Raw genomic sequence first — 24,956 nt, forward strand, 5'->3', positions numbered from 1 at the left:
CCTTCTAGAAGGTTCTCCCATCTCCACAGAGGAACTCTAGAGCTCTGTCAGAATGACCATCTTGTTATTGGTCACCTCACTGACCAAGGCCCTTCGCCCCCGATTGCTCAGTTTGGCTGGGTGGCCAGCTCTAGGAAGAGTCTTGGTGGTTCCAAAAGTCTTCTATTTAAGAATGATGGAGGCCACTGTGTTCTTGGGGACCTTCAATGCTACAGACATGTTTTGGTACGCCAAACCCAGATCTGTGCCTCGACATAATCCTGTCTCCGATCTCTACGGACAATTCCTTCGACCTCATGGCTTGGTTTTTGCTCTGACATGCACTGTCAACTGTGGGACCTTCATATAGACAGGTGTGGGCCTTTCCAAATCATGTCCAATCAATTGAATTTACCACAGGTGGATTCCAATCAAGTTGTAGAAACATCTCAAGGATGATCAGTAGAAGCAGGATGCACCTGAGCTCTATTTCGATTCTCATTGCAAAGGGTCTGAATACTCATGTAAATAAGGTATGTTTTTTGGGGGGCGGGGTTATACATTTGCTAAATATGTTTTTACATGTCATTATGGTTTATTGTGTGTAGACCTCTGAGGGGAAAACAGTATTTAATCAATTTTAGAATAAGGCTGTAACATAACAAAATGTGGAAAAAGTCAAGGGGTCTGAACACTTTCCGAACGCACTGTATATTTACATGTACATGCATGAATATATAGATATAGTAAAGAACATAAACAATTGTTTTTGTGGAGTATTTCAATCTTTAGTGAAGTGAATTTTTAAGGAGAGTTTGGGCACAAATACAGGATCTCACACACACATACACGCACACACACTCTCGCACATTGTTCATTCCATGAATATGAATCAGCACAAACTGTAGAATAGATGTCAGTATAAAGAGCCTTGAGACCCCGGGGACACTAGGAACTAGTCAGCAGACAGAAACAGACAACGCTCGCATCATCAGAAGCAGACAGACAGTGCTCACATCATCAGAAGCAGCCAGCATCTAGCTCCTCTAGAAAGGGAAGGACCATTACAGTAGCCCTGTGTCCATCCCTCCTTCCCTTCCCTGTAGAAGCCCTATTGTTTTGTCATCCCTCCTTCCTTGGAAAACTGCAGAGCAGACTAAGCCCAGGCCAGACGCTTACATTGCTAACCTTGAGGAGAAGGCCCCAGACAGGCCAGAGGGCATCTCCCGCTCCCTATCTCTCTCTCTCTCTCTCTCTGCCCTTGGTCGCTCCTTTTCTCTCTCCCCTGTGTAAAAAACAGGTACTCCAGGTATTGCTGTACAAGTCAGAGTTATCTTGTGATCCCATTTGGTCCAGCCATTGGCAGTGGTTAGTATATAACATAGAGACTGTTACTGCTGGCAACCTGAGCTGATTCTGAAACACTACTTCTGTTGCATGTCCTGGTTGGTGGATATCTGGTTCAACATGGTTTGAACACCAACAAAACGAGACACAAGTGAAAAAGCAGTCAAAAGGCAAACAACAAAACAAGAAGAGACTAAAGAAAAGAAGAGCATTTGTACCATTCAGCAGTCATGATGGTGATATACCCGACCATGGCTCACTAGTCTAGAGATTTCTTACGCATCTATTCAAACACGATTTTAAAAAGTAGCAATTGTAAACAGTTATAGCACAGCAGTACTGAAACCAGCATTGTAAAGTTCACTTTGCAGCTTTGAGAGGGATAGGCTGAGGGTTGACTGGAATGTTGTCAGAGCTACTGATTGTGCTTCCTCTGTCTGTGTGTGTGTGTGTGTGTGTGTGTGTGTGTGTGTGTGTGTGTGTGTGTGTGTGTGTGTGTGTGTGTGTGCGTGCGTACCCGTGTGTGCGTGTGTTTGTGTGTGTGTGTGTGCATTCGTGCGTACCTGTGTGTGTGTGTGTGTGTGTGTCTTTGTGTGTGTGTGTCTTTGTGCGTGCGTGCGTACCTGTGTGTCTTTGTTTGTGTGTGTAAGATAGTATATTTACTGGTAAGCTTAATAAAGGACTGAAATTAATTATCAGGTCATTCAATTATTTTCTAATTAGCCAAAAACTCAAATACCTGATTGACATTTTGAGATGTTCTTCCAACCATACACTTGGAGTGCATCCGTTTCCTCTTAATTCAAGGCCCTTCCATGACCAGAGGATATATGTGGAGAAAGACGGCCTTGGCGTTGGATTCAGACAAAGAGGAGAAACACTGAAGATCCCAATTCATCCGCTGTGTCTGGCTGCATCCTCTTTATAATAAGATAGTCCTATAGTCCCATAGTCCACAAGCACTGGCTACTGTTTCTGTTTGTTAAACCATACTACTTTCAATAAATGAAAGAATATACTTTTTCTTTTCATTTTGTGTGTTCAGAAAGCAGTACACGTAATTAACATTTGGCAAATCAACTCTCCTTTATCATGAGTCACGGCACAACTATGGAGAGGAAGAAGTACTACTGAGGGCTTGGAAACTTCCTCACTACCTTCATCCACACAGTAGTCTCTTCCTCTCAGGGGATGGAGGGTGACTTGGCAATGTTCCATTCTTCTCACAACCACGTCCCAAATGGCCCTGGTCAAAAGTAGTGAGTACACTATGTAGGGAATAGGGCACCATTTGGGATGGCTGACACATTTAAAGGTGCCTCGGGGTGTCCGGGAAAGGTGTCGTTTCTTCAGTGTTTAGTGGGGGAAGGCAGTGTAGACGCAGCGATTGTATTTCTCCAAGTGACTAGCTACAGCTGGTGTGATGAGAGAAAGGTGGAAAAGTATACAGTATAAATATACAGCTATTATGGATATAGCGCTTCACTGCAGAGTCATACGCACTAGTAAACAATGACCACCACATTCAGAGTACAGTGAGAAACACTGATGCATAACAACAACGCAAAATCAAAACAGACCGCCAAACCCCAGGCATTGGCAAGATAGATAACTCAAGAAGAAAACACAGTGTAGCACAGATCATCGTCATTCCAAACCTTGTACAGTAGTCAGTCAGCGATAGATACAACAAGTGCTTCAAGATATTAGATACCACAGTGCATTCTTTCCCACGGATAGCTAGCAGTTTGCCAGCCCCTCAGACCAGAGACAAGGACAATGGAGGGAGGGATGGATCTGACAGTATGGCCCCCGGCCCAGCCTCCCTCCATCCCTCTCTCCCTCCCTCTGCTTACTTCTCCTTGACAATCTCCTCATATTTGGGCGGAGGGTCGCTGTACGGCGCCGACACCTCGTCGCTGCTGCTCTCCAGGTGTCCTGTCACCTCCTCGTAGGAAGGAGGAGGTGTGGCACCGGAGAGACGCGACGCTACTGACACAGACGGATCCTGGACGTACAGGGCTGAGCGAGTGTTCTGAGGGTGGGAGTGAGGTTCTTGGGGAACGTTTGCGGCGCAAACCAGCGACCCTCCTCCACTTCCTCCTACTACTCTCTCCACCCCACTCACCACCACCGTGGGCCTGGATAAGGGGGTCTCGGAGTGGGATGGCGTGTCCCGGTGGACCAGGATGCGCGGCAGGCTGCGGGTGTTGCGGTTGTTCATGTAGCGGTTCTGGGTGTAGGCGGGCCGCCGCCGTGTGGCCTTCTGCAGCTGGCACCTCCAGATGAGGAAGAGGGCGATGAGGAGGAGGAGAGCCACGCCCAGCAGGGGAACCACCATGTAGAGGTGGCCCTCTGAACGGCCGTCCCTGGTCTGCTCGTGGCTGCTCACCGTGTACACACTGCGAGTCTTCCAGAACTCCATCTGGTGGAGAGTAGAGGCAGGTTGGCATTTATTAAGACCAAAAAGCGAATTTCTGCTTTCATGAATTTTGACAATATAGTCAATTTTGACTTTGCAGCTGGCCCATCTACACTGTAAAAAAAACAACAACAATTGTTTCAACTAAATATTATTAGGTGTTTTTTTTGTTTACTCAACTTTTTGGTCAGTGTTACCTGAACTTTAAAAAATGTGATAACATTTGCCCAAAAATTCTGTCAAATTAAAATGTGTTTGCTCAAAGTGTCTCATATGTTCATTCAACTACAAATTATTTTTGGGGCATCTTACCTAAAGAAGGTTGTGGAACTAGTTAAACACAGTGATTTTCACATACAACTTCTTCAAACTTACATGTACATAGTTCACATACAGTACATAATTACATTGTACATGGTCATTTATACAGTAATTCATTTCCAACATGTCTACACCTGGGATTTGAACTGACAACCTATTGGTTCAAAGCATTCCAATCTTCCTGCGACACCACCATGTCTGTGTCAATAACTAATTTCACCTGTATGGCTACACATTGCACTTAAACAAATACCTTAGCTCTGAGATTTACATTTTAAGTGCAAAGTATAACCTTAAAGCCCTATTGGGATGGGATAAGTTTTACTGTGGGAGCTCAGGTAATGTAATTATGTGCACGAGCACAAATCACCACATCCATCATTTTAGTCCTGTCCGAATCTGCCATGTCAGTTGTTTTTACTTGGCAGGAACGTTATTATCCCAGCCCTAAAAACCTACTGTTTTTCGGCAAACTCCCAGGTCCTATGATAATATTTAGCCAGTGCAAATCGTCTTCCCTGTGTTTTGAGGGATATTACAGAGTTTAACGGGTGCTGCACTCAGTTTGGGTAAAAACATGGGGAAAAATTGACACTTAAAACAAAGTGATATGCAAATTGCCTACAAATGAATGATAAGCTTTGTCACATATCAACTTTCCTGGTGCCAAACTTCTCTTTTAAAAGATGAAGTAGATGATATTGTGAAAATGAATTGATAAATTGCCATAGGTTACAATTCATGGTTCTTATTGATATGCATTATGTCTTTCTCAAAACTGAAAGCCATCAGGCCAATAATAGGCAATCCATAAACATTAGAAAAATCTTAAATCCGTCAACACAGGCAATTTTGAATAAGGAAAAAAAAATTACAGGGGCAGTTTGGTCAAACTAATCCCGTACGAATCATCCACTGGAAAAACAGACATGCTGGGGTAATAATTACATAACCGATGTTCTATAGTAATACTAGTCCTGTCTGAATCATGCACTGGAAAAACAGACATGCTGGAATAATAATTACATAACCGATGTTCTATAGTAATACTAGTCCTGTCTGAATCATCCACTGGAAAAACAGGCATGCTGGGATAATAATAACATAACCAATGTTCTATAGTAATACTAGTCCTGTCTGAATCATCCACTGGAAAAACAGACATGCTGGGGTAATAATTACATAACCGATTTTCTATCGTAACACTAGTCCTATCTGAATCATCCACTGGAAAAACAGACATGCTGGGGAAATAATTACATAACCGATGTTCTACAGTAATAGTAGTCCTGTACCAATCATCCACTGGAAAAACAGACATGCTGGGTTAATAATTACATAACCAATGTTCTATAGTAACACTAGTCCTGCCTGAATCATCCACTGGGAAAAAAGACATGCTGGGGTAAAATGACATAACCAATGTTCGATAAATACCAGTCCTGTCTGACATCCACTGGAAAAAAGGCAAAATGGGGTAATAATTACATAACCGATGTTCTATAGTTATACTAGCCCTTTCTGAATCATGCACTGGAAAAACAGACATGCTGGGGTAATGATTACATAACCGATGTTCTACAGTAACACAAGTCCTGTCTGACTCATCCACTGGAAAAACAGACATGCTGGGGTAATAATTACATAACCGATGTTCTATAGTAATACTAGTCCTGTCTGAATCATCCACTGGAAAAACAGACATGCTGGGGTAATAATTACATAACCGGTGTTCCACAGAAACAATATTCCTGTATGAATCATTCACTAGAAAAACAGACATGCTGGGGTAATAATTATATAACCAATGTTCGATAGTAATACCAGTCCTGTCTGAATCATCTACTGGAAAAAAGGCAAAATGGGGTAATAATTACATAACCAATGTTCTATAGTAATACTAGTCCTGTCTGAATCATCCACTGGAAAAACAGACATGCTGGGGTAATAATTACATAACCAATGTTCGATAGTAATACCAGTCCTGTCTGAATCATCTACTGGAAAAAAGGCAAAATGGGGTAATAATTACATAACCAATGTTCTATAGTAATACTAGTCCTATACGAATCATCCACAGGAAAAACAAACATGCTGGGGAAATAATTACATAACCGATGTTCTATAGTAATACCAGTCCTGTCTGAATCATCCACTGGAAAAAAAAGGCAGGCATGCTGGGGTAATAATGATTACAAATGGGGTAATAATTACATAACCAATGTTCTATAGTTATACTAGTCCTGTCTGAATCATGCACTGGAAAAACAGACATGCTGGGGTAATGATTACATAACCGATGTTCTACAGTAACACAAGTCCTGTCTGGCTCATCCACTGGAAAAACAGACATGCTGGGGTAATAATTACATAACCGATGTCCTGTCTGAATCATCTACTGTGGGGTAATACTAACCGATGTTCTATAGTTATACTAGTCCTGTCTGAATCATCCACTGGAAAAAAAGACATGCTGGGGTAAAATTACATAACCGATGTTCTAAAGTAACACTAGACTCATCTACTGGAAAAACAGACATAATGGGGTAATAATTACACAACCGATGTTCTATAGTAATACTAGTCCTGTCTGAATCATCCACTGGAAAAAGAGACATGCTGGGGATCATAATGACATAACCGATTTTCTAAAGTAATACCAGTAATGTCTGAATCATCCCTGGAAAAACAGACATGCTGTGGTAATGATTATATAACCAATGTTCTTTAAAAATACAGTCCTGTACGAATCATCCACTGGAAAAACAGACATACTGGGGAAATAATTATATAACCTGTGTTTTATAGGAATACTAGTCCAGTTTGAATGATCCACTGGAAAAAGAGACAAGCTGTGGTAATAATGACATAACCAATGTTCTATAGTAATACAAGTCCTGTCTGACTCATCCACTGGAAAAACAGACATGCTGGGGTAATAATTGCATAACCGGTGTTCCACAGAAACAATATTCCTGTATGAATCATTCACTGGAAAAACAGACATGTTGGGGTAATAATTACATCACCGATGTTCTATAGTAATAGTAGTCCTGTACGAATCATCCACTGGAAAAAAAAACATGCTGAGGTAATAAATATATAAACGATGTTCTATAGTAACACTAGTCCTGTCTGAATCCTCCACTGGAAAAACAGACAAAATGGGGTAAAAATTACATAACCGATGTTCTATAGTTATACAATTCCTGTCTGGCTCATCCACTGGAAAAACAGACATGCTGGGGTAATAATTACATAACCGATGTTCTATAGTAATACTAGTCCTGTCTGAATCATCCACTGGAAAAACAGACATGCTGGGGTAATAATTACATAACCGATTTTCTATCGTAACACTAGTCCTATCTGAATCATCCACTGGAAAAACAGACATGCTGGGGAAATAATTACATAACCGATGTTCTACAGTAATAGTAGTCCTGTACCAATCATCCACTGGAAAAACAGACATGCTGGGTTAATAATTACATAACCAATGTTCTATAGTAACACTAGTCCTGCCTGAATCATCCACTGGGAAAAAAGACATGCTGGGGTAAAATTACATAACCAATGTTCGATAGTAATACCAGTCCTGTCTGAATCATCCACTGGAAAAAAGGCAAAATGGGGTAATAATTACATAACCGATGTTCTATAGTTATACTAGCCCTTTCTGAATCATGCACTGGAAAAACAGACATGCTGGGGTAATGATTACATAACCGATGTTCTACAGTAACACAAGTCCTGTCTGACTCATCCACTGGAAAAACAGACATGCTGGGGTAATAATTACATAACCGATGTTCTATAGTAATACTAGTCCTGTCTGAATCATCCACTGGAAAAACAGACATGCTGGGGTAATAATTACATAACCGGTGTTCCACAGAAACAATATTCCTGTATGAATCATTCACTGGAAAAACAGACATGCTGGGGTAATAATTACATAACCAATGTTCGATAGTAATACCAGTCCTGTCTGAATCATCTACTGGAAAAAAGGCAAAATGGGGTAATAATTACATAACCAATGTTCTATAGTAATACTAGTCCTGTCTGAATCATCCACTGGAAAAACAGACATGCTGGGGTAATAATTACATAACCAATGTTCGATAGTAATACCAGTCCTGTCTGAATCATCTACTGGAAAAAAGGCAAAATGGGGTAATAATTACATAACCAATGTTCTATAGTAATACTAGTCCTATACGAATCATCCACAGGAAAAACAAACATGCTGGGGAAATAATTACATAACCGATGTTCTATAGTAATACCAGTCCTGTCTGAATCATCCACTGGAAAAAAAAGGCAAAATGGGGTAATAATTACATAACCAATGTTCTATAGTTATACTAGTCCTGTCTGAATCATGCACTGGAAAAACAGACATGCTGGGGTAATGATTACATAACCGATGTTCTACAGTAACACAAGTCCTGTCTGGCTCATCCACTGGAAAAACAGACATGCTGGGGTAATAATTACATAACCGATGTTCTATAGTAATACTAGTCCTGTCTGAATCATCCACTGGAAAAACAGACATGCTGGGGTAATAATTACATAACCAATGTTCGATAGTAATACCAGTCCTGTCTGAATCATCTACTGGAAAAAAGGAAAAATGGGGTAATAATTACATAACTAATGTTCTATATTAATACTAGTCCTATACGAATCATCCACAGGAAAAACAGACATGCTGGGGAAATAATTACATAACCGATGTTCTATAGTAATACCAGTCCTGTCTGAATCATCCACTGGAAAAAAAGACATGCTGGGGTAAAATTACATAACCAATGTTCGATAGTAATACCAGTCCTGTCTGAATCATCTACTGAATCATCCACTGGAAAAACAGACATGCTGGGGTAATAATTACATAACCGATGTTCTATAGTTTTCTAGTCCTGTCTGAATCATCCACTGGGAAAACAGACATGCTGTGGTAATGATTATATAACATATGTTCTTTAAAAATACAGTCCTGTACGAATCATCCACTGGAAAAACAGATATGCTGGGGAAATAATTATATAACCTGTGTTCTAAAGTAATACCAGTCCTGTCTGAATCATCCACTGGAAAAACAGACAAAATGGGGTAAAAATTACATAACCGATGTTCTATAGTTATACAATTCCTGTCTGAAACATCCACTGGGAAAACAGACATGCTGTGGTAATAATACATAACCAATGTTCTATAGTAATATTAGTCCTGTCTGAATCATCCACTGGAAAAACAGACATGCTGGGGTAATAATTACATAACCGATGTTCTATAGTTTTCTAGTCCTGTCTGAATCATCCACTGGGAAAACAGACATGCTGTGGTAATGATTATATAACCGATGTTCTTTAAAAATACAGTCCTGTACGAATCATCCACTGGAAAAACAGACATGCTGGGGAAATAATTATATAACCTGTGTTTTATAGGAATACTAGTCCAGTTTGAATCATCCACTGGAAAAATAGACAAGCTGTAGTAATAATGACATAACCAATGTTCTATAGTAATACTAGTCCTGTCTGAATCATCCACTGGAAAAACAGACATGCTTGGGTAATAATTACATTACCGATGTTCTATAGTAATACTAGTCCTGTCTGAATCATCCACTGGAAAACAGACATGCTGGGGTAATAATTACATAACCGATGTTCTATTGTAACACTAATCCTGTCTGAATCATCCACTGGAAAAACAGACATGCTTGGGTAATAATTACATAACCGATGTTCCACAGTAATAGTAGTCCTGTGAGAAGAGGTATATAGATGTGAAATCAGTTATTGACACACACATGGTGGCGTAGCTGGAAGAATGGAATTATGTGAAACAATAAGTTGTTAGTTAAATAGTTAACCAATAACTACCCGGAATCCTAAATGTACCCTTTTTGCACTCGTCTCTTTTGACTCATCACATACGCTGCTGGTACTGTATTGGAGTTAAGTTTGTGCCAACAATAATTATTTGATCACTTAACAGTTGGACCAAAAAGTTGAGCAAACTAAAGAAAGGCTGTGGAAACAGTTGAAGTCTGAAGTTTACATACACTTAGGTTGGAGACATTAAAACTCGTTTTTCAACCACTCCACAAATTTCTGTTTAACAAACTATAGTTTTGGCAAGTCGGTTAGGACATCTACTTTGTGCAGGACATCTACTTTTTTCACTTATAATTTACTGTATCACATTTCCAGTGGGTCAGAAGTTGACATACACTAAGTTGACTGTGCCTTTAAACAGCTTGGAAAATTCCAGAAAATGATGTCCTGGCTTTAGAAGCTTCTGATGGGCTAATTGACATACTTTTAGTCAATTGGAGGTGTACCTGCTGATGCATTTCAAGGCCTACCTTCAAACTCTTTGCTTGACATCATGGGAAAATCAAAAGAAATCAGCCAAGACCTCAGAAAAACAAATGTAGACCTCCACAAGTCTGGTTCATCCTTGGAAGCAATCTCCAAACGCCGAAGGTACCACGTTCATCTGTACAAACAATAGTACGCAAGTTTAAACACCATGGGACAACGCAGCCGTCATACCGCTCAGGAAGAAAACGCGCTCTGTCTCCTAGAGATGAACATACTTTGGTGCGAAAAGTGCAAATCAATCCCAGAACAACAGCAAAGGACCTTGTGAAGATGCTGGAGGAAACAGGTACAAAAGTATCTATATCCACAGTAAAACAAGTCCCACATCAACATAACCTGAAAGTCTGCTCAGCAAGGAAGAAGCCACTGCTCCAAAACCTCCACGAAAAAGCCAGATCGTACTTTTTGGAGAAATGTCCTCTGGTCTGATGAAACAAAAACAGCACTGTTTGGCCATAATGACCATCGTTATGTTTGGAGGAAAAAGGGGGAGGCTTGCAAGCTGAAGAACACCATCCCAACCGTGAAGCACGGGGGTGGCAGCATCATGTTGTGGGGGTGCTTTGCTGCAGGAGGGACTGGTGCACTTACAAAATAGATGGCATCATGAAGCAGGAAAATGATGTGGATATATTGAAGCAACATCTCAAGACATCAGTCAGGAAGTTAAAGCCGGGTCGCAAATGGGTCTTCCAAATGGACAATGACCCCAAGCATACTTCCAAAGTTGTGGCAAAATGGCTTAAGGACATCAAAGTCAAGGTATTGGAGTGGTCATCACAAAGCCCTGACCTCAATCCCATAGAACATTTGTGGGCAGAACTGAAAAAGCATGTGTTAGCAAGGAGGCCTACAAACCTGACTCAGTTACACCAGCTCTGTCAGGAGGAATGGGCCAAAATTCATCCAACTTATTTGTACTAGGATTAAATTTCAGGAATTGTGAAAAACTGAGTTTAAATGTATTTGGCTAAAGTGTATGTAAACTTCCGACTTCAACTGTAATTATTTGCTCAGATTCATGACAAAAGCTGTCAACCTGCGAGGAAAGGGGAGGAGAAAAGGAGACGGGTGTATAAGAGGAGTAGAGAGGACAGAAAAGAGAACAGAAGAGGACAGAAGTAAGGAGAGAGGGGGAAGACGAGGAGAGGAGAGACGTGTGTTATAACACACATACTGTATGGGCACATACATGTATAACCAAAACTCAAAAACCAGAACTCAATGATTCGGCCCAGTAATCAATAAATCTGTTTATCTAAAGAGGAGTGTGATATAATTTACTGTTCTCTCTTTGTTCTCGAACACTTCATTGGCCTCCTCGAAGCTGCAGCTCTCCTCCACACACTCCCGTTCGATGTTACCCTGTCTGAACTCCTCCAGGAAACTGTTGGCTCGGGGGAAGCGCTTGAGGAGAGAGTGAGCATCCTTCTCATCTACGAACGCTACAAAGAGAAAGATTGGTTTGTGAGCATCCTTCCCATCTAGGAATGCAACTGACTCACAGCGAGGAGAACATGAAAGAGCATGACACAAACACACACTCAAACACACACACTCCCTCTGCGTGGAGGAGAGCTGCAGCTTCGAGAAGGTGACCTGTGGCTGGTTGACCTTGGTTATCTATTCTTGTGTATTCACACATTCTGTTGAACACACACACACACACACACACGCACACACACACACACACACACACACACACACACACACACACACACACACACACACACACACACACACACACACACACACACACACACACACACACAGACAGTGTTCCCTTTCCAATGGGGAGCAGTCAGAGGCTGTGTCCCAAACGGCAACCCATTCCCTATGGGGCTTGGTCAAAAGTAGAGCACTATACAGGGGCTAGGGTGCCATTTGGGAGGCACAAAGAGAGAACAACTGATACAACGCATTCGGAAAGTATTCAGACCCCTTCAATTTCCCACATTTTGTTAAATGACATACTTAATCTAAAATGGATTAAATTTAAGAAAATGCTCATCAATCTACACACAATACCCTATAATGACAAAGTGAAAAATGTTTTTTTAGATATTTTTACAATTGACATTTTTCCTTATTTACATAAGTATTCAGACCCTTTGCTATGAGACTCCAAATTGAGATCAGGTGCATCCTGTTTCCCTGGATCATCCTTGATTGGAGTCCAACTGTGGTAAATTCAATTGATTGGACATGATTTTCAAAGGCACGCACATGTCTATATAAGGTCCCACAGTTGACAGTGCATGTCAGAGCAAAAACCAAGCCATGAGGTCAAAGAAATTGTCGGTAGACCTCCGAGACAGGATTGTGTTTAGGCACAGATCTGGGGAAGGGTACCAAAAAATGTCTGCAGTATTGAAGGTGCCCAAGAACACAATGGCCTCTATCATTCTTAAATGGAAGAAGTTTGGAACCACCAAGACTCTTCCTAGAGCTGGCCACCCAGCCAAACTGAAAAATTGGGGGCGAAGGCCCTTTGTCAGTGAGGTGACCAATAACCTGATGGCAACTCTGACAGAGCTCCAGAGTTCCACTGTGGAGATGGGAGAACATTCCAGAAGGACAACCATCTCTGCAGCACTCCACCAATCAGGCCTCTATGGTAGAGTGGCCAGACGGAAGCCCTAAAAGGCCCATGACAGCCTGCTTGGTTTGCCAAAAGGCACCTAAAGTCTCTCAGACCATGAAAAACAAGATTCTCGGATCTGATGAAACCAAGATTAAACTATTTGGCCTGAATGCCAAGTGTCACGTCTGGAGGAAACCTGACGCCATCATTATACTGAATGAAGTACGGTGGTGGCAGCATCATGCTGTGGGGATGTTTTTCAGCGGCAGGGACTGGGAGACTAGTCAGGATCAAGGGAAAGATGAACAGAGCAAAGTACAGAGAGATCCTTGATGAAAACCTGCTCCAGAGCGCTCAGGACCTCAGACTGGGGCGAAGGTTCACCTTCCAACAGGTCAACGACCCTAAGCACACAGCCAAGACAACGCAGGAGTGGCTTCGGGACAAGTCTCTGAATGTCCTTGAGTGGCCCCGTCAGAGCCCGGACATGAACCCGATCAAACATCTCTGGAAAGACCTAAAAATAGCTGTGCAGCGACGCTCCCCATCCAACCTGACAGAGCTTGAGAGGATCTGCAGAGAAGAATGGGAGAAACTCCCCAAATACAGGTGTGCCAAGCTTGTAGCGTCATAACAAGAAGACTCATGGCTGTAATCGCTGCTAAAGGTGCTTCAATAAAGTACTGAGTAAAGGGACTGAATGCTTACACTACCGTTCAAAAGTTTGGGGGCACTTAGAAATGTCCTTGTTTTTGAAAGAAAAGCTATTTTCTTGCCAATAAAATAACATTAAATTGATCAGAAATACAGTGTTGACATTGTCAATGTCGTAAATTACTATTGTTGCTGGAAACGGCAGATTTTTTATGGAATATCTACATAGGTGTACAGAGGCCAATTATCAGCAACCATCACTCCTTTGTTCCAATGGCACGTTGTGTTAGCTAATCCAAGTTTATCATTTTAAAAGGCTAATTGGTCATTAGAAAACCCTTTTGCAATTATGTTAGCACAGCTGAAAACGTTTGTTCTGATTAAAGAAGCAATAAAACTGGCCTTCTTTAGACTAGTTGAGTATCTGGAGCATCAGCATTTATGGGTTCGATTACAGGCTCAAAATGGCCAGAAACAAATAACTTGCTTCTGAAACTCATCAGTTTATTCTCTTTCTGAGAAATGAAGGCTGTTCCATGCGAGAAATTGCCAAGAAACTGAAAATCTGGTACAACGCTATGTAGAACAGTGCAAACTGTCCCTAACCAGAATAGAAAGAGGAGTGGGAGGCCCCAGTGCACAACTGAGTAAGAGGACAGGTGCATTAGAATATCTAGTTTGAGAAACAGACACCTCACAAGTCCTCAACTGGCAGCTTCATTAAATAGTACCCGCAAAACACCAGTCTCAACGTCAACAGTGAAGAGGCGACTCCGGGATGCTGGCCTCCAAGAGTTCCTCTGTCCAGTGTCTGTGTTCTTTTTCCCATCTTAATCTATTCTTTTTATTGTCCAGTCTGAGATATGCCTTTTTCTTTGCAATTCTGCCTAGAAGGCCAGCATCCCGGAGTCGCCTCTTCACTGTTGACGTGTTTTTGCTTCATCATTATGGGGTATTGTGTGTAGATTGAAGAGGGGAAAAACAAATGTAATCCATTTTAGAACAAGGCTGTAACGTAACAAAATGTGGAAGAAGTCTAGGGGTCTGAAAACTTTCTGACTGCACTGTACATATACAAACCCCGTATACAATAATGCAATACTGTTTTAGTATAGTTATAGTACAGTTCTAACACTGTTATGATACAGGTTATAATACAGTTGTTACAATGAACAGATTAGCCATAGGAGATCCAGAGGAGCAGGCCATGCTATGTTCTTACCTTCCGCCATCCTACCACCCTGCTACTCAGACCAAGACTTTCTAACCTGTGGGAGGAGAGAAGAGGAAAGAGGAGCACAAAGTCAGGCCGCAGTGTACCCTGATAAAATGCAATAAGAAATTCAGCCATTTTCCCAATGTGTATGATAAAATAACAACAGGCTACTACTATGATCTTGATATTACATGCCTTACAAAATCATAAAGTATTGTATTGAGAAATAATAACGTTGCAAATGCCTCATGATAAAATGTTTGCGATTGCGAACATTTGCTTTTTAGGAATGTTATCCCCCTCCACCTCCACCTCTTCAATCCATGATGGGTCCAGCTGTATTTCTACTTAAATCAGGGCGCTGGGCATGATGTCATACAGTAGCCCACCCATAAAATGGTTCTTACATGTGTTTCTGGCAAAGACACCAGGCTTCAATAATGCATGGTGGAGTAACATGCTCTCTATAATAGGGATGTATATGCTTTATAAATTGATCACCATGTTGTAGCCTAGAAGTCGCGTGAGAGGCAACGTAACCCCCCCCCCAACCCCATCCTGGATGCTGCCTAAATTAAATCATTTCGAGAAGGCGCGTGTGGAGATGGAATATTAAAATGTAATCTGCTGTAGAAAACGGAGATATAAGAGCGCAAGCAGCACGCACGGTAGATCGCGCGAACCATCTGCCATACAGATAAACGAGCCCTATACATCAACTCTCTCCAGCCTCCTGTAGACCAACAGCACAGATGCTTGCAAGGCAAGCCCTTACAAGCACACCCCGGCCTCAGTTTGCACATCCACAATCTCAAATAGTAGGCTCCCATGTAAAATGGGGGGGGGATATATTTTGAAAGAATAATTTCATGCCTTATTTGAAATTACACTTAAAGGGAAAAATATGGTAATATAATATTCAACAAGAATGTAAATAACCTAAGAATGACATTTGAAAAAAAACAATGACTTGAAAAATGTGTGATTGTCGTGACCTTAGCCAAAGATCCCTCTGCTCTTGCTGCCATAATATAAAATGAAACATTTATAAAGACTCTTGTTGAGTTACAGTCATTTTTCTGGAAAGGCAGACCCTTGCTGGCTGTCTGGCTGTCGCTTTACTCTCATTCTCTCTCATTCTCTCTCTCTACCATTATACGACGATCTCTGATCATAAAATGTGTTTTTCTCTAGCCTACTCAAATTAAACACTGTCCCTCATAAATTGCCGTCTATAACATAACTAGTTTGGAAATTAACCGAAGAAGAAACCCTACCTTCCACTCTCCAGCTACAGCAAAGGGCTTTCAATATCCATCCGCGTCATTGCTATACGGGATCCGTGGGATGTACAACTCTGACGTCACCCCATTGAATTTTAAATCTGATGAGGTTCACCCTAACTGGTAAGGATTATGGTTAATTTTAGGGTTAGGGTAAGTGTGGGGGTTAAAATTAAGGTTAGGGTATAGGGAGTGGAAGTCCCAATGATTCGGAATAGCACTTACCTTTTTAATAAGCGAGAACCCCACCACACGAGACAGTACCACACTGTGACCGAAATATCGCCCATGCAATGGCAGAAGAGGAATCCCCGGCCTTGTCCAATGAAATGACTCCTAGGAATTGGGAGACAACCCTCTATGAATACGGAGACATTCGGGTGATGGAGTTGTTGAAAAAAAGCGCCCCCAGCTTCATCTAATTCGTCTTGTGTGGGGCTGATAGAATATGATGTGTGTGTTTAACCAATCAATGTTTTGCTGTTTATCCGTGCTTTCACTCTTGTTCAGGGTATTTATGAAAGCCTTCTGGAAAGCACCGCCGCCTGCTCTAAACCACACCTTACACCAAAATACTTCACCTCCCAGAATTCCCCCTTTCATTTTCCACGCAGTTATCTTTTTATAGGTGCGTTCAGTTCGATTTAACGTTTACTATGTTGCGGAACAGTTTGTACTGAACGACACGTTCCCCAAACCGTTGTTGCACATTATTGAACAAACTTTGAGGTACGTTTGCTCCCGTTTGGTGGGCGTGGCAAGGTGCGGCTTGAAGCAACGAGTGACTTATTTAAAGGACAGTGGCCATGCTGACAGCGTTCCCCAACCCACAACCCCTCCCCGTTTTTCAACAGGTCGTTCAGTACAGCACCGTTTCCGTTCAATTGAACGGTCGAAAACGTAAAAAAGGAACCCTAGTAATAGGCCTTTTATAGCTCATCTGTAGGCTTCAAAAGAGATGGTGACAAGACGATAATTGTTTAATGAATAATAGATTATTATGGTAAACAAAATCATTTGTCTTGCATGATGCTGAAAATGATAATAAATGTTATTCAAAAAGTAATTAGTCTACCTTCATTATATATAGTGCATTGGGAAAGTATTCAGACCCCTTGACTTTTTACACATTTTGTTACATTACAGCGTTATTCTAAAATGTATGAAATACATTTTATGAAAAATCTATTTTGTATTAGCCGAAACAGTTAGAATGGCCCACTGGCTTCCAGCGGCTTGTATTTATTTTTAAATCCTGTATGTTACATTTCAAGAACCCTCCCGCACATGCCCCTAAAAGGGACGCCCGGCCATCCTCACACACTGTGGCTCCTACGGCACTAATCTACATTCTTAAAAGTAAGGGTGCAAGTTGGGACCAAATAAGGTTCTTGAGAGCAATGCCAAAGGGCAACCATTTTAGGGTCTCTGAAGAACCATAAATGGGATGGTTCTTTGAAGAACCATACAAAAATCCAAAACCAGAAATGTTTCGGCCCTCCAGGACCGGATTTGAATAGCCCTGCTATAAGGTTTTAAGCCTTATTTGCATACGTCCCAGGGTGCCTTTTGAGTGAATATTAGAGTTACCAGTACCACCCATGACTGTGTTTGCTAGTGACAGAGACATGATAGTTTTATTCACTCAATTTTACTCCTCTGGTCCTCACCATGTTGGTATTCCAATTTTATTATTTAAAAATATACATATTTTATAAGGCATTCTTATTTTAGGACTTAGTTTTATACAGTGGCCTCAAATAAATCCTAGTTTACAGGCCACACCGGTCCTGAAAAGCACATTATGCTTTTTGCAAAGTGATGTGTAATTCCTATTGGAATCCAGCCTGAGTGGAGAAATCCAACATTTTGAATTTTTAGTCACCTGCAACCTGCATTCAGAATGACTGCCAGGGCTGGGAAGACTAAGATATGAGAATATCTAAACTGGAACAACTATTTCAGTAACGGGTGCAATAAATCCAGGTAACAGATTGGAATAGTTTAGAAAAATGTATGTTATTTATATTTGAGTAGTATAAGGTCCCAGACCTGCTGTTTTCAACTCTCTAGAGACAGCAGGAGGGGTAGAGATACTCTGAATGATCGGCTATGAAAAGCCAACTGACATTTACTCCTGAGGTGCTGACTTGCTCTACCCTCGACAACTACTGTGATTATTATTATTGGACCATGCTGGTCATTTATAAACATTTGAACATCTTGGCCATGTTCTGTTATAATCTCCACCCGGCACAGCCAGAAGAAGACTGGCCACCCCTCATAGCCTGGTTCCTCTCTAGGTTTCTTCCTAGGTTTTGGCCTTTCTAGGGAGTTTTTCCTAGCCACCGTGTTTCTACAACTACATTGCTTGCTGTTTGGGGTTTTAGGCCGGGTTTCTGTACAGCACTTTGAGATATCAGCTGATGTACGAATGGCTATATTAATCAATTTGATTTGATTTGATTAATCAATGCACATGCAAAAACATATATATTGAAACAGACTATTCTAAAAATAAACCTGCAACAGAGCATGCTGAGAAATACTGATAATGATGGGCGTGGTTTTGGTTCAACTCTGGTTATTAACACCAACACTTTGATTATTTTACACCACAGAATGTTAATTGAACTCTTTAGTCTTAATTTACCTCCTGAATCAACACTTGGAATGTTACACGGTAAAATCAACACTAGTTAACACTGGCCAATTTGCTGTGAAAGGGACACATCTACAGGATTACATACAGTGGGGAGAACAAGTATTTGATACACTGCGGATTTTGCAGGTTTTCCTACTTACAAAGCATGTAGAGGTCTGTAATTTTTTATCATAGGTACACTTCAACTGTGAGAGACGGAATCTAAAACAAAAATCCAGAAAATCACATTGTATGATTTTTAAGTAATTCATTTGCATTTTATTGCATGACATACGTATTTGATCACCTACCAACCAGTAAGAATTCCGGCTCTCACAGACCTGTTAGTTTTTCTTTAAGAAGCCCCCCTGTTCTCCACTCATTACCTGTGTTAACTGCACCTGTTTGAACTCGTTACCTGTATAAAAGACACCTGTCCACACACTCAATCAAACAGACTCCAACCTCTCCACAATGGCCAAGACCAGAGAGCTGTGTAAGGACATCAGGGATAATATTGTAGACCTGCACAAGGCTGGGATGGGCTACAGGACAATAGGCAAGCAGCTTGGTGAGAAGGCAACAACTGTTGGCGCATTCGAAAATGGAAGAAGTTCAAGATGACGGTCAATCACCCGCGGTCTGGGGCTACATGCAAGATCCCACCTCGTGGGGCATCAATGATCATGTGGAAGGTGAGGGATCAGCCCAGAACTGGTCAATGACCTGAAGAGAGCTGGGACCACAGTCTCAAAGAAAACCATTAGTAACACACTACGCCGTCATGGATTAAAATCCTACAGCGCACACAAGGTCCCCCTGCTCAAGCCAGCACATGTCCAGGCCCGTCTGAAGTTTGCCAATGACCATCTGGATGATCCAGAGGAGGAATAGGAGAAGGTCATGTAGTCTGATGAGACAAACTCTATAGCCTTTTGGTCTAAACTCCACTCGCCGTGTTTGGAGGAAGAAGAAGGATGAGTACAACCCCAAGAACACCATCCCAACCGTGAAGCATGGATGTGGAAACATAATTCGCGAGATCTTGGCAAACAACCTCCTCCCCTCAGTAAGAGCATTGAAGATGGGTCGTGGCTGGGTCTTCCAGCATGACAATGACCCGAAACACACAGCCAGGGCAACTAAGGAGTGGCTCCGTAAGAAGCATCTCAAGGTCCTGGAGTGGCCTAGCCAGTCTCCAGACCTGAACCCAATAGAAAATCTTTGGAGGGAGCTGAAAGTCCGTATTGCCCAGCGACAGCCCCGAAACCTGAAGGATCTGGAGATGGTCTGTATGGAGGAGTGGGCCAAAATCCCTGCTGCAGTGTGTGCAAACCTGGTCAACAACTACAGGAAACGTATGATCTCTGTAATTGCAAACAAAGGTTTCTGTACCAAATATTAAGTTCTGCTTTTCTGATGTATCAAATACTTATGTCATGCAATAAAATGCAAATTAATTACTTAAAAATCATACAATGGGATTTTCTGGATTTTTGTTTTAGATTCCGTCTCTCACAGTTGAAGTGTACCTATGATAAAAATTACAGACCTCTACATTACAGACCTCTACAAATCGGCAGTGTATCAAATACTTGTTCTCCCCACTGTACATTTCAAGAACCTTTAAGAATTCTGAAGAACCATAGATGCCATGTCAAGAACCTCACACTTAAGAGCTGAGGAAGAACCATTTAAGAAGCTTAATTTTCAGTGTAGTGAGCACCTTTTGAGCTCTGCCCAAGCAAGACATTTGATTGGTTTGACATGTTGCGAGGCGTCACTGGTTTCCACCCCTTTGTAGCTTCTTTCTGCCATATACTTCACCAGGCTTTCCGATTAGGGAAACCTTGTTTTCGACGAGGCTAGGGGTTGTCATGTGACAGGTCAGGCCTTAAGTGGTGAAACTAACAACAGCAAATGCGTCCGGTGAACTGTGACCCCAGAGAGCCTAATCTCTGACCACAACCCTGGATGCCCTCTCTCTGCTTTCCACCAGTTCAATCTGAGACACTGAAGAGTATGTGTCCCAAATGACACCCTATATAGTGTACTACACTCTTAGATAAAAGGGTTCCAAAAAGGTTCTTCAGCTGTCTACATAAGATAACCCTTTTTGGTTCCAGGTAGAACTATGTTGGGTTCCATGTGGAATCCTCTTTGGAAAGGGTTTTATAAAGGGTTCGTCCTGGAACCAAAAAGGGTTCTGCTATGGGGACAGCTGAAGAGCCCTTTTGGACCCTTTTTTTCTGAGACTGTAGTGAACTTCCACTCTTCCCAGTCCCACATAACTAGCAGATATAGACAGATCAAAGGAGAGGAGAGATAACAGGGGGGAAACAGAGAGTAGAATCTGATCCCCCTCACAACAACAACAGCAGACCTGCAGTGTGTGCTCCAAATGGCAGACTATTCTATAGTGGATTACTTTTGAATAGAGCTCTATGAGCCCTGGTCAAAAGTAGTGCACTATAAAGGGATTAGGGTGCCATTTTGAGCATAAACTATGTTTTTCTCTCTGATCATGTAATCAATAGGAAAATAACAAGATGAAATAATCTGCTTTTCCCAAAATAGGTTTTTATTTTTACCGCTGTTGTTTAGACAGTGTTTTCGACGGACAATATACAAAAAAGTTGAAAAATAGGAAATATATAAACATATACTGTATGTATCTATATACAATTGTACATCATAAATTAGATATGTAAATAAAACGCAAAAAGATACTTTTTTTTATACACAAACAAGGTACAGACCCTGAGATAAACTATCCCAATGTGGGATTTAATGTATGTAGTTATAAAATCCCTTGCATACATTCCACTGCTCCAGAGGAAGACTAATATATGGTACTAGAGCAAGACTGCATACATTACTTTTTGCAACTTTCCATTACTATGTATTGCTACAGAAATACATGTAACTCTTTGCTTAACAGAGCTTATGCCAACATAGTGGCAATACAAGATACCAGTTGAAACAGGCTCCACAATTCACATTTAACTTAGGCTTCTTTGCTTTCATGGAGGTAAGATAAACTATCTAGAATACTTAAGACATTACAATCTCTTCTCTTGTGCTCGGCATGCTGTGTACTACTGAATATGTGACATAAATGGTTTGTTGGATCGTTCTGTGCTCCTGTAGGACAAGTCTATGACTCTGACTGACAGTGGTTATTCCATTCATAGAATAAGAATGGATTCTGACTGTGAAGACAGCTCCAGTTATATAGGTTCTTCCAGGTGTCTCGCCAGAGGTGTCTTGCCAGAGGTGTCTCGCCAGAGGTGTCTCCTTCCAGACATCATTTTCTGTGGTACCACAAAGAGATATTATGGAATATCACCATGTTCCATATGTTCCAATTGGAAACCCTCTAGACTTCAGTTGTAGCTGGTGTGGTGGGACTGACGCTTGAGGTACTCCTTTTCCTCGCTGTACATTTCTTCTTCCCACTCCTCGTCCTCCTCGTCATCCTCGCTGTCTGACTCCTCGTAGAAGCTGATGGTGGCCTGGACAGGGAAGTTCCTCAGGAGAGCCTCTCCGTCGCTGTACAGGTAGTCAAACGACTTGGACTTGGGCCAGAAAAGTCTGCGGTGGTGGGAAGAATCAAGAAACGTTAACACACCAAACCCTTGGAATGGCTTCAGACTGAAAACAGACACGGACTAAAGGCCAAATCCTAACTTGAGATCCGCAAAGGCAATTCTTGCCTTTCAAGTAAATCATGCTGTGGTGAGAATGAGATATTAATAACGTATATATCTCAAATTATAATTTGGCCCTAAATGATACAGATATACTATCTGTATCGACACATTAAAACTAAAATGGAGCAGGAGTGTAGCCTATTGGGACTTGGTACTGACCTGACAGGGTGCTGGAAGGACTGGGACTTCCCAGTGAATGGGATGAGACCTGGAGCTGCAGGGGTGGAGTCTGTAGGTCTGGAGTAAGGCTGTAAATACACAGAGAGAGAGAGAATTAGGCGTTAATCTACCGCACTGTCCTGTCAAAACACAAATCCACAAACACCAAATGCCCTGCTATCATAACCACCACCTAGACCTCCTCCTGTCCTGCATTAGTTCACCATACTGCCAGACAGAATCACAAATCCACAAACACCTATCTTGACCTGACATCCTGTCCTAGCAAAACCCAACACCAGCGCCAACCACACCACACAAGTTACTGCCAGCTGGAGTTGGGTGCCAAACTAGGGAAGTCACAAGAGGTGTTTGCTGTGTGTGAAGTACCTGAACTTCTCTCTCCCTCTCGCTCTATCATGACAACACTCCCTGAGGTGTCCAGTTTAGTGTTTTTCTGGAAAACAGCAGGAAAGTGCTAAGCTAGTAGGATATCTGGAGGGCACTACTCTCTGGCTGTCGCCTTCGGTGTCGGTGTGAGGTGTGGGGCCAGCTCAGCTCAGGATAGAGCCAGGTTGCATCCCAAGTGGCACCCTATTTCAGATATAGTGAACTACTTTCTGACCAGAGCCCTATGGGCCCTGGTCAAAATAAATGCACTAAATAGGGTGCCATTTGGGACGCTGCCAGTCAGTAGGGCCATATGGTGCTGCGGGTCAGTCTGACAGGGTGCAACAGACATGCCTTCTCACCCTCTGAGCCTCAGTTGATTGGCTCAGTGACAGGAAAACAGCTAAGCACTCACACCTTCTGCTCTGCAACAGTGCTGCTAATGGTAATACTGCCCTCCCTCTCTCCCTCCATTCCTCTACAGGACTGTCTGACTGTCTCCTGCCTGGCCCTTGACACTGCCTTAAATGCTATGCTGCAGCTCCTCTCTCGCTTCAATCAACATTATACACAAATACACAGGCACTATCTTACATTCTATGTGAAATGAAATGCCAGACTTTCACTGCTTTTCTCGACTTTCATATTTTCCTGTATATAACACTGGTGACCTACATTTGAACAAACCTAATAAAGAGCTGCAACACAACAGAAAAGACCAGACAAGAGCTTATTATTAGGGCTAATATAAACTTACACATGACTGTCTGCTTCTCTGGCATTCCCTTTGCATATCCTTCTTGGTTGTGAGCCAAGGTCTCCATAGTGAATCATATCTGCAGAGAGAAAGACCGTGCAGGATGGTTGTAGTGTCAATCAAACAGAGATCATTAACATACTAAGGGATGTGGAAGGAAAATGTGCTCTGAATAATTACATGTGCATGCTGGTATGAATTCACCCTACTGTACAAAGCTTAAGTTAGATAATATTATTGCCTCCACATAAAAATGATAGTATTCAATGTAAAATAATAGACTCCTTTTGGAAAATGACTGAAAAGGCTATTGGGTGGTGCCATAATAAAGCACATTTTACGCGTCAATGTAGGTCTACACTTATTAAATAAAGACATTATTACACGATATCACCATCAAAAGTGCTATATATTATTCCTGGAATATTCTGTGATCTTATTTGGAGCGCTTACCTGTCATTTGTCTGCGGACGAGGAGCAACAACGAAGGGCGTCTGTTTGACGATCAGACATGCGGTACTCATTTCTGTAGCTGGTATCCCTTGTATACTATACTGAATAACGATATTCCCTTTGCGGTAAACGCGGCGATATCTGCTCTGCTATGGCTTAAATAGGCGGCGAGCCTCTATTGGTGCGCTTCTGTCCCGTGGAACGGCTACACTGAGAAGAAGTATAGATGGATGTCCAACTGGCCACTACGCCCGCGGTTTATAAAGACCTCTAGATCTGGAGGGGGTGTGGGAGGAGTTGACCTGCCAAATGACCATTGGTAGGGGGGTGAGATCAACCTCAGTGGGGGCGAGCCTGTCTGGCAAATGATTGGGGGTCAGGGCAATTTGTTGTGAAGAGTTCTCCAGTTGTCCAAACAGTGGCCCGCAGCGAGAGGGTGAGAAATCTGTTACGGCAGGGTTATTGGAAAAACACAGAGGAGGAAAGAGAGACACCATCTGTGAGAAAGACAGCGGGGGACAAATAAGGGGGAGTCATCCTATTGTTTACCAATTAACGAAGAACAGAGTTTGAGCAACCATCGAATTGGGTAAAGAAGGATAGGCCCGCCAAGCAGAGACAATTCTA

General features: G+C 41.9%; 2 protein-coding genes across 2 annotated transcripts; both read right to left on the bottom strand.

Annotated features, from left to right (window-relative positions):
• Nucleotides 1–745: 745 nt before the first annotated feature.
• On the bottom strand, nucleotides 746–16,522 carry LOC139392845 (transmembrane gamma-carboxyglutamic acid protein 3-like). Its single transcript, XM_071141151.1, has 4 exons — nucleotides 16,208–16,522; nucleotides 14,937–14,982; nucleotides 11,761–11,921; nucleotides 746–3,751 (listed from the first exon to the last, which is right to left on the bottom strand). The coding sequence occupies exons 2-4, from the start codon at nucleotides 14,944–14,946 to the stop codon at nucleotides 3,179–3,181; spliced, it is 744 nt and encodes a 247-aa protein (XP_070997252.1). The 5' UTR covers nucleotides 14,947–14,982; nucleotides 16,208–16,522; the 3' UTR covers nucleotides 746–3,178.
• Nucleotides 16,523–21,417: 4,895 nt separating this feature from the next.
• Nucleotides 21,418–24,607, bottom strand: LOC139393067 (ripply transcriptional repressor 1). The gene is made up of 4 exons (XM_071141408.1): nucleotides 24,330–24,607; nucleotides 23,877–23,955; nucleotides 22,730–22,818; nucleotides 21,418–22,451 (listed from the first exon to the last, which is right to left on the bottom strand). Exons 1-4 carry the CDS (start codon nucleotides 24,398–24,400, stop codon nucleotides 22,244–22,246), a joined length of 447 nt encoding a protein of 148 aa, XP_070997509.1. The 5' UTR covers nucleotides 24,401–24,607; the 3' UTR covers nucleotides 21,418–22,243.
• Nucleotides 24,608–24,956: the final 349 nt, after the last annotated feature.

Source organism: Oncorhynchus clarkii, chromosome 33 (assembly GCF_045791955.1).
Source record: "Oncorhynchus clarkii lewisi isolate Uvic-CL-2024 chromosome 33, UVic_Ocla_1.0, whole genome shotgun sequence".
Lineage (NCBI taxonomy): Eukaryota > Metazoa > Chordata > Actinopteri > Salmoniformes > Salmonidae > Oncorhynchus > Oncorhynchus clarkii.